This window comes from Echinops telfairi, unplaced genomic scaffold (assembly GCF_000313985.2).
Source record: "Echinops telfairi isolate 266 unplaced genomic scaffold, ASM31398v2 ScPeMD7_11;HRSCAF=52, whole genome shotgun sequence".
NCBI classification, from domain to species: domain Eukaryota; kingdom Metazoa; phylum Chordata; class Mammalia; order Afrosoricida; family Tenrecidae; genus Echinops; species Echinops telfairi.
The window spans coordinates 5,086,224-5,097,416 of NW_022103908.1; the positions used below are offsets into that span (position 1 = coordinate 5,086,224).

General features: G+C 39.0%; 1 protein-coding gene across 1 annotated transcript in view; it reads left to right on the forward strand.

The window, feature by feature from the left end:
- MYCBP2 (MYC binding protein 2) overlaps window positions 1–11,193 on the forward strand; it is a 284,541-nt gene that overhangs the window by 196,510 nt on the left and 76,838 nt on the right. Inside the window, exons 49-52 of the mRNA XM_004711247.4 lie at window positions 3,499–3,614; window positions 8,253–8,350; window positions 9,089–9,205; window positions 10,087–10,227. Of these exons, the coding sequence (XP_004711304.1) occupies window positions 3,499–3,614; window positions 8,253–8,350; window positions 9,089–9,205; window positions 10,087–10,227 (472 nt within the window). The remainder of the gene's footprint in view (window positions 1–3,498; window positions 3,615–8,252; window positions 8,351–9,088; window positions 9,206–10,086; window positions 10,228–11,193) is intronic.

The window sequence follows — 11,193 nt, forward strand, 5'->3', positions numbered from 1 at the left end:
GCTCAAGTAGAAAGCAAGTGTTTTGGGAATGATAATAGCAACAAATGTGCTTGACACAATGGATGGATGTATGGATTGTGATAAGATTTATACGAGCCCCCAATAAAATGGTTTTTAAAAATAAATAAAATGTCCTCTGCAATGGAAACATACAATTTTATTAAATAAATATGATTTTTTATGAGTTAAACCAGCAGTTCTCAACCTGTGGGTTGCGACCCCTTTGGGGTCACCCAATTCATAAGAGTAGCAAAATTACAGTTATGAAGTAGCAACAAAAATAATTTTATGTTTGGGGAGGTCATTAGGAAGGTTAAGAACCACTGTTAAACAATAAATTGAATAGGGTTTCATGTAAATAGACTTTTAATATGCCCTAAACGTTTAAAATCCAACCAAAATTGGCTCATGTCTATGTAAATTCATTTATTCAGCAAATGCTATTAAGTAACTGCTCTGTGGAAGATACTATTACAGGGTCATCTGGGGTACTGTTGTGAACAAGCCAGCAAAGGTGCTCATTCTTGGGACATTTACATCTCAATGGAGAAACAAGCTTTAAATAAGTAAGCAAGATGGCCCTGCACAATCCTCATAATTGTTAAGGTGGTGCCCATTGTCTGTAGAATGGTAATAATGTAATAAGCTAGGCTAAGGAATGTGATTTTTTTCTAAACAAATTTAATTGGAAAACAAATTGTTGAAAGCCAAGGGAGGAAGCAGATGAGGTAGACAGTGGCTACACATTTTGAGAGACTTTTTTGCTGGACGGACAGTGAGCATTGGAAGTGAAGAGACTGGGATTGATATGAGTGGGATCTACATTAGAAGGGAGAGCTGTCAGACCTGGCTGCTGAAAGAGATGGTGATGGAAAGGGAAGAAATCAATGATCGTGTATTATCCATGCTGTTTTGGCCTGACAGTGGTCAAGGTTTTGATCCTAAAGCCTAAAATAGGAGTACCAAAAACAAACAAACAAACAAACAAAAAAAAACCCAACCATATTCCACATGCACCTCATACCCCAATCTATGCATTTAATTATTATTTTTTTTAACGAAACAGCCTTATCACCTCCAAAGTACTCTCCATTAAACTTAATACATTTGTCAAATCTGCGATTCCATTCTTGGAAAGGCTTTCAAACTCATCTGTTTGGATGGCTGACAGCACCTTCGTTTTTTTTCTAAGTCATCAAATCACTGTCCTCTCATGTCCCTCTTCATTCTCGAAAACAAAAAAGAAGTCACACAGAAGTTCGTGGGGCAAGAGAAGCATGCTGATTTTTGCCAACTACTGGCTGTGCAAGCAGGTGCATTGTCGTGGTAGCAAAACCTGTCCCCCATTTGCCACAAATCAGGCTTCGCAGTCTTTTCAGAACCTCTAAGTAGAAAGCTTCATTAACAGTCTGACCTGTAGAGCAAACTCCAAATGCACTGTCCCCCTCACTTCCAAAAAACAAATGAGCATGGTCGTGACCTTTGATTTCACTTGAGCGTTTTTTTGGGTCTTCAGCTTGATTGTTGTTTGCTTTCAGGGTTGTAAGAATAGCACCGTGGCTTCTCAACAGTAATGACCTTGGGAAAAAGTCTGGGTCACTTCAGAGCTGTTCTTTCAAAGCACGGCATGTTTCCACTCTCGCTCTTTTTCCTGGTCAGTCAGAATCTGAGGCACAAATTCCAGTGACCCTTCTCATTCCCAAATCTTTCGTTAAAATTTGCTGAACTGAGCTCCAGGACAGTTCAGATAACTTCCCCATATTGTCATCAGTCTTAGAGCACAAGTGCATGAATTTTGTCGACATTTTTGTCTGTACAGGAAATTGACATACATCCAAAATGAACTTTGTCATCAATCAACATGTCACCTTTTTTGAAATGAAAAAACCACTTGTACACGGTGCTGTGCTTGTGACCTATGTTCAACATCACAACAGTTTCTGCAGCATTTTTCCTGACCAGGAAACAAAATTTCACAGCCGTACACTGTTCTCTTAAATTGGCTATCACAAAAATCAAGATTCGATCAAAACTGCTTTTACGAAAAAATTGATTGTGACCACAGAGAACCTTCCCAGGCGACGTCACTGGGTGCCCTAACTCAGAGCAAGTTGCTCGGTGCTCACTTAGCGGGGAAAAATGTGTACTATGAAAGCTGTGCCCAGCGGAGCTTTTTCCCGGGTTTTATTGGTATTGGTTTTAACTTTATAGAACATGTTTATTGACCACTGGTAGAGAGCGTGGCTTTTTAAATGATTAACAAAACTGAAGAATGAATACGTGGCTTGGGTTTTTGTTTTTGTTTTTTTGCTGGGTGATAAAATCATGGGGGAATTAGAACTTCTCTTTGGGTATATTAAACTTGAGATGCGAACATACCCTTTTGTAATCTAAGAAGAGATTATAAATAAGCAACTAGAAGACCTGTTTGAAATTCAGAGGAGATAAACTTGAGGACCAGATGGATGGTGTTTAAGAAGGGCATGAGTGAAGGATGAACAAGAGAAAATTACACACAGTAAAAAATCTAGAGCCTAGTCCTGGTGCATCCCTTGAGTTAAGCCGTGGTTAGAAGTACAGCCAACAAATGACCAAAGGCCAGTGAGGGAAGACAAAACCCAGTAGCAAAAGGATGGCAGTATTTCACCCAGAACGTAGGAGTTGTCAATGATCAAATGCATCAGCAACTGCAATGAAATGTTGGCTGCAAAAGGAGCCCTGGTAGTGCAGCGTGTTAGGCGTTGGGTTGGTGGTGTAAACCCACCCGTGACTCCAAAGAGAGAGCAGTGAGGTCGTCTGCATCCATCGAGATTTACAGTCTGGAAACCCTGTGGGGCGACTCTAGCCTGTCTTAGAGGTTGCTGTGAGTGGGCAATGGGTTTGCTTTTGGTTGTTGGGTTCAAAATCCCAAGAGGAGAGTAAGTGGTACAAGAGAGTCAGAAATGAGAAAAGGGAGAAAATGATTGTAAACATCTCTTTAGGTAAATTTTGTTATCAGTGGTAGAATAAATATACCTTGTTAAATATATGTTTATATCAATAATACAAAGGGGGGAGGTATTTTTTAAGGTGAGAGATCCTAAAGCTTGTTGTCTGCTAATAGAAATGTTTCACTAAAGTGTAAACGATACAGGGGCAGAAACAAGGGATTGTAACTTGGGAGGCTTGGAAGGAGGCTCACTGCACAAGTGGAACACCTGGCTTCCAGTGTATGAAGAGAGACCATGAGGGGAAAGTAGGGTATGAACATGATTGAGACAGAGGTTGCTTGTTTGCTCACTGAAGGAAGAGGTGAGGTCATGATCATGAGAATGGGTGATAGAGTTTTGAGGTGAGGAAGAGGAAATGAAATTGAGTCATTTGGGGGGGGGGGAAATACAGGACAGTAAGATTACTAGGAAGTATGATAATAAAAAAATAAATATTAAATTTTCATAATGATGGTCTTACTGTTTAGTAAAAGCAAAGTGTCCAATACCTGTCTCAATATCTTTTCAGACCAAGTGAGAACATGCTGATTCGTGTCAACAATGATGGCACTTACTGTGCAAACTGGACCCCCGGAGCGATTGGACTTTACACCATTCATGTGACCATTGACGGCATTGAAATAGGTATAGGAGTCATTTGGTATGAAGAACTAGAATCAAAGTCAGCTTTGACATTTAACTCTGTCATAGATACAGACATGTTTCAAATCTTAGCCTTTCTCAGGTCTTAAAAATTTCATAATTAGTATGGGGTCAGCTCTGTGATTCCTCCTGAGTTCTCTGAGGAATCTCCTTTGTGTTCTGTGTTGCTCTGTGCACACCTGGTTACCCTTCAGGATAGACCTGTCTTCTGGACGTGAGCAGAGAGCATCGCGTGCTTCTCAGGGTCTTCCAGTCTAGCTCTGCATCTGTCACAGAGAGAATGGTTGTTCAGTAAATACATGTGAATCAATGACTTTTCTTAATTCACTGCTAACTTTCAAAACAACATTGCTTTTACTTTGAGCATCAGTCTTTTTCTTTTCTGATCGATGAACTTGGACAATAAAGAGAAGACTCTACATAATTGTTTATCAATGTATATATTTTTTAACACTTAACTTTCCAGATGCTCAAGGAAAAAGGTTCCAATAATCAAAACCTAGTATGTGGTTTTCCTACCTTAGATATTTGTACTGTGACACAGAAACTAAGAATCTTGGCTACCTTTTTTTAACCCTTACAATGGAAACCTGTAGGTACCTTTTAGGTACCTGTAGAATGAGATAGGGTAGAAAGAGAACACGTATGAATACTCTATCAAAATACCCTTTGGGTACTATATTTTGGTAATGTTTTTGTAGTAAAAGTAAAGAAGTGTTTTATGTTTATGTAACCATATTAAATACACGTTAACATTGCTATGTAGAAATTAAATGTTGCAAAGGCATGAAAATAAATAAGATGGCAAGACTAACCAGAGCAACTGTACCAAAAAGAATTGGTTGATGTTCAGCCGTTATAAGAGGCAACTTATGAATCAAAAACTGCTGTTAAAGAAGGAAGAAGTTCAAGCTGCACCAAAGGCACTGTGGAAAAACAAGGCCCCAGGAATTGACATCCTATCCACTGAGATGTGTCAACCACTGGCTGCCACATTGGAAGCATTACCTGGCCAACCAGCTGGAGAAGATCCATACTAGTGCCCATTCCAAAGAAAGGCAATAGAATGGAAGGTGGAAATTATCAATGCCATTACTATCTCATGTGAGCTGTATTGTGCCGGGGATTATTAAAAAATGACTGCCTCCATTCATCAATAGGGAAATGCTAAGAGTTCAAGCCAGTCTCAGAAGAAAACAGGGAAAGAGTAATATTGCTGATGTCAGATGGTTACAGGCCAGAACCAGAGAATACCAGGAGTTTATCTGCATTACTGACTACTTGAAGGCATTTATTTGATTGTTTAAGCCATAGGTTCCTAAACTTATTTGGCCTATCACCCCCTTTTCAGGAAAAAAAAGTTTGCGTGGCATTGCCCTGACAAAAACTTGTATACTATATCCGATAATCCAAGATAAAGTATATAGGTTTCTGCATTTGCAGACTCCCTGGATTGGCCCAGCAGAGTCTTCCCAGAAAGCCAGGGCGCGGGGTGTTGCAGTATTGCCCACTTTGGGAAACACTGGTTTAGATCATAAGAAATTATTTGACAGCATGAAAAATGGGAATTCTGTGACACTTACTATACTAATGATATAATGGATCAAGAGGCAGCCAGTTACTCAACAGAATATTTATTGCCTGGCACAAAATTTGAAAAGATAGGCGCAGGATTATATCTTTTCTCCATATTCATTCAAACACTTTGCCAAACAGATAAGTTATGAAGCTGAGCTATATGAAGGTGACACAAGCTGGCTTAGTAGAGCCAGTATCACTTGAAGCTCTTACTGATACAGGCAGCTAACTACAGCCATGAGTACAGGTTAGACCTGAGTGTGTACAAAATGAAACTCATACCTGGACCAATAAGCAGCATAAAATATGGAGAAAAAATGAAGTTGTCAAAGATTTCATTTTCTTTGCATTGCCAATAAACGTTTTAAAAACACCAGTGTGGAGCAGCAATTAAAAATTATATGTCATATTGCATGAGAAGACCTGCTACCAAAAAACCAGAAACCTTTGAATATCTGAAGAGTGAACCTCACAAAGCCCCTTTTTTTTTTATTATATCTTGGTTCATTTTTATTATCTCTTGGTTTATCATTCAATTTTTTTCCAAAAAGACAATAAATACTTATATAGGCATTTGTATTATCTTTTCTTCTTACACAAAAGTCATAGAATATTAATTTCTCTGCACTTTCAATATTTCCTCTTAACAGTAATGCCAACTATTATCCATATCAATATATAGAAATGTTCTTTTCTTTTTTACATCTACATAGTAGTACATTGTACCCACATACTATATTTCATCTAATCAACTAAAACCAAGACAAACCCCACAGCTGTTCAGTTGATTTGACTCATAGGGACCCAGTAGGAAAGAGTAAATCGGTGCCTTATAGTTTCTTTTTTTTTTTTAACATTTTATTAGGGGCTCATACAACTGTTATCGCAATCCATACACACATCAATTGTGTAAAGCGCATTTGTACATCGTTTCTCAAAAGCTCACAAAGCCCTTTGAGGACCAAGATGTTCTTGACTCAAACCCTGGTATTTTCAGCCCCTCACATATATCCAGAAACTGGACAGTGCCTCAGGAAGACAGGAGAATAGCTGATGCATGTGAATTGTGGTATTTATAAAATATACTGGGGCTTCAAAAAAGTTGGTAGGAAATTCTATTATCTTTTAATTGCATTTTCCTTGAACTTTGTGAAGATCCTTTGTATTGCATGTACATGAACTGCCAGCAGCGCAACTAAATCAGTCTTGGAAGAACTACAGCCAGACTGTTCCAGGGGAGCAAGAAGGGACAAGCTTGTTTTGAACCCATCATCAGAAACAGCCAATTCTTTTAAAAGAGTGCATTGTGTTTTGTATTAAGGAAAGGGGTCAGCATAAACAAAGGTGACCGCAGTGAAGTGAATTGGCACAACAGTGGACTCAACACAGCCAAGATCATGGGGATGCACAGAGGCAGGCAGCATTGTGTTCCGTCATGCACAGGGTTACCTGGTCATGTGTTCTTGTCATGCACAGCAGCTAAAGCACATGGCTGCTAAACATCACAGCAGTCGAGTTGACTCAGCTCAGAAAGCTTTTAATTTAGTTCAGCAAGCGTTTTTGGGTTATGTGCCAAGCATTGTTTTATGTAAGACAATTCCTGTCCTCCAGGATTAACAGTTTACTGAGTGTTGTAGGGGTCCAACAGACCGAAGGGACATCAAAAGATAGCAGAATGTGAGTAGCAAAGCACAAGAGGGACATCTTACCGACAGAATCCGAAAATTGAGCAGACGCATCCAGAATGGCTTTATAGTCCCCCACCACACACCCCTTCCAAAAACACCGGTCAAATTTCAGGGGGCATAGAGAGGGCAGCATCTTTAATAGTGTGGTGAAGGAAAATGATAGCATCCATAAGGAAAATCAACTTTATATTTGCTTTGTTAGACTGAGGCTAAAGAAAGGCATTTACATTTCCTCGTACACATCTATTTTCTTCCTTACATTCCTCACTCGGCTCTCTCCCAAGGGGACCAAGCTGTTAGTGTCATACCAAAGTACATGATAATATTGATGATTTATTCAAGTGCCCTTTGGGATCACATTGGGCTGCTAATCAGAAGGTCAGTGTGTGAGCCCACTAGCCCTTCTGAAGGAGAACAAATCAGTTTTTACAGATCACAGCCTTAGAAACCATCTGGAGCTGTCTTCTCCCTTCTGTAGCATCTGTATAGGTGTCTTCTCCCTTCTGTAGCATCTGTATAGGCAGATTCATCTTGACGGCAGCAAGTTTGGGTTTGCTTTGTTTTTTTTAAACATTGAACACTTGATATATGTGGAGCACTGGTGGCTCTTTCAGGTAAACGTTGAATTGCTACCCTCAAGGTCAGTGGTTCAAGCCCACCAGAAGCTAAGTAGGAGAAAGATGATTTGCAAAGTCTTTGTAGGGTCATTAGGAGCGCTGGTGGCATAGTGGTTATATGTTGGGCTGTGACCCACAAGGCCAGTAATTCAAAACTACCAGGAAGCGGCCCTGAAACTCAACAGGGGCAGTTCACCCTAATCCTGTAAGGTCGCCATACATCAGAATGGACATGATGGTAATGAATTCCTTAATATATGTCTACTATTGTTCTCTGCTGACCTGGTGTGTTTAATTCACACTACAGCCCAATGAGGTAGTCCGATTAATGTTCCCATTTCATAGATGAGAAATTGACGGTGCTGAGGTTTGAACCTGTAGTGCAGAGGTGGGATAAACCTAGGTTAACGTAAAAAACCCATCTCTTAACCACCGTGCTATGATGCAGCCTGGTCATAGAGATGTTTGATGTGGCCGATGAGCAAGTGGTCTGATCTGAGGCTATTGGGTGACACTTACATCACAGAGGGGCTTTTTATTACCATTCATAAGGTTATATTTGCAGCCCCAGGGCCTCCTCAACTATTTCTCATTTTTAGCCTATTAAATTTCAATCAACATGTAAATAACAGAATTAATACATTTGTTTCAATCGCTAAAAGCAGACAATGTAAGATCAAGTTAACGAAATCCCCACGTTTTTTTCAAATGCTACAGCTCTTTCCTTTTCCTCACAGATGCTGGCCTAGAAGTAAAAGTCAAAGACCCCCCAAAAGGCATGATACCACCTGGAACCCAGCTGGTCAAACCAAAGACTGAACCTCAACCAAATAAGGTTAGTGTGGGAGGAATTCAGAACAGAGAGCTTTGAAGAATCGTTTAAAGAGGAAAGAGCTTTGTGGATGTTTCGAGAAATCTACAAGCACTGAATATGTTTCCTGATTTCAGACTTTGAATCCTAAATATCCCTAAGAAAGTGTGGAGTGTAATAATTGCTTAATTACACAACCTCCCTGGCTTATTTGCATAATGTTGTGTTTCATGAGTGTTCTATAGCCTGTTGAGTTTTTTTTTAATCTAAATTTTTTTGTATTATTTTTTAATTTGTGCAGTACATAGGGGCATTTTTTAAAAACCTCTACTTTGTACTTGAGTATAAAGTTTACAAGTTTAGAATATCTTGTGCTATTGAAAAAAAAGCTAATTACCCAACATCTAAATAGTAAGTATAGGAAATTTGGTAAACTGATTTTTTTTTAAAAAAAACATAGCAAATGGAATCTGTATACCATTTGAAAAGTTATTTACTCTTCTTCTCTTGAGAGTTTGAAAGAAAAAATAATCTAATTTTGGGGGGGTTTTGTTTTGAATAAAGCAGTGTCAATGCTTAGAAAACTTCTGTCATTGTTATGAATAAACCACTGTTATTTGAAGAGAGAAACCAGCTGCAGATGATTTTGAGAAAGTTTCTCAAAAGTAGTATTTAGATCTGCTTAGTTTGACTTTGCCTTAGAAGACGAGCTCGCTCTGCATTTGCCTGTTCTGAACCACTGTTGGTCTTCGATTTTTTCAGGTGCGGAAATTTGTGGCCAAGGACAGTGCAGGGCTCCGTATCCGTAGCCACCCCTCCCTTCAAAGTGAACAGGTTGGCATAGTTAAAGTCAATGGGACTATCACTTTCATTGATGAGGTAATTTACTAAGAAGCTTTCAATAATTCTAGAAATAAACTTTTGAACTGTTGTAAGTTATAAGACTACCAGATTCTCTCTTTTTAAGCCATTTTAGAAATTTGAGGGGGAAAACATATATTGAGGGAGGCTTTTTGGCACAGCATCTAAATCACTTGGCTGCTAGCAATAACGCTGGCAGTTCAGACCCAAGATGTGCAGCCTCAGAAACCCAAGAGGGGCGTTCCACTCTCTCCTCCAGGGTTGCCATGAGTTAGAAGCCATTCAAAGGCAAGAGGTTTGGGATTGGGGGGTGGGGGGTGGGGGGTGTTGGTAAAGTATCTTCATTATCAAATATTTTTATTTTTAAAAGTAAAAATAATCATCATATTTTACACATGAAATAAACACATGCTTAGTAGTCAGAACTTGCGCAGGGACTCACTGGAAATGGGTGCTGTTTTTAAATTATATGTTTCAAATGTTAAAAGTTACTTTAACTTTGGACAGTACACCTTTCTAGTAATACCACCCAGTAATAGCTGATTATTAAAACACAGACTACAGGGCAGGAAGACACTTTGTGCTTCTTTCAGGAAGGCGCGAGCAGACTTTACTTTTCAGCTATTTATCTTAACATGTGATTCCTTTGTGCTTTCACTCATAAATGATTTCTTTATTTTAACTCTGTTTGTACATCCTACAATCGTACCATGTGAGTTATCATACTGCTTTGGCATCTCCTGCTTTTTTCCTTAAAGGTGCTCTCAAAATTTTGCAAAAACCAGATGCTTAACCTCCATGCCCACCATGACATGCCTGCTTTGCAGCTTATCCGCCCTTGCTAGCCTCATAGGAGTTACAGGAGGGCATGGCTTGTTTTTGTTGCTTATTTCCCATAGATCCACAATGATGATGGTGTGTGGCTGAGACTGAATGATGAGACAATAAAGAAGTATGTTCCTAACATGAATGGTTACACTGAAGCCTGGTGCCTCTCTTTTAATCAACACCTTGGCAAGAGCCTTCTGGTCCCTGTTGACGTAAGTAACGGGTGGTTTTCAAAAGCATTATAGGTACACTGTCTGCATTCCAGGGCTTTCTTTAAGACAGGCTTTGCAGTTCTGAGGTACACTGCAGCTAAATAACTTCACGTGCCAGGTTGCTGGTCTGCTAGGGCTTCTGTGTGATGGTAGTGCAGTTGAGAGGCTGTGGGGTTTCTTCAAGCTTGTTATTATTCATAGACCAGGGCGACTGTGAATTCTGCTTTTCACAGAATTAGGGCATGATAGCTGCCGCTTTTTTAAAATTCCCCTTTCTTGTTCACTCTGTTGTTGGGAAGAAATCCTGATCAAGGTTCATGAATTGAAAATTACTCTCCATTCAAAAACATAGAGCATGCTTGCTTTTTATGTTGGCATTTTGTAATTATGAGGGAGGCTTTAAAACGCTTGTAGAAAATTGAAGTAAGAGATAATGGAATTTTCCTACTAGCTTTTTAAAGCCCCTTCATAGCTCTGTGTTGTCTTAGTTTTATTCTTCTCTTTTTTGGTTTGTAAGATTCTTGTGTTGAAATATGATGGATTTTGAGGCTTACAGTGCTGTTAGTGGTTTGAAACGGCATCTTAGAATCTGACTAAATTAATTGAACCTCTTTGACAAAGGCAGTTAGAGCTGATGCCATTAAATATGATCATATAGGAACCCACACTTCTTTTTATAAGTTAGCCTGAGAAGTAGTATTTTACTTCTTTTTCATCACCATCAAAAATTCGATCTTCTTAGGACACTGCTAATAGTACTGCTACAGTTTTTTTATTTTTTTAAAAAGCAACTCCTAAAAATCGATTTCCAAAAGGAGATTGTTTTTAAGCAAACCATTTAAGATACTGTGTTTTTTCCATCTATATCCCAGAGTAATGTTCTCCAAAGGAACAGGTACATAGATAATTCTTTTGGAAGAAAATGTTAGATGGAACTTAATTTTATCACTCATTCTTTTTTTTTTT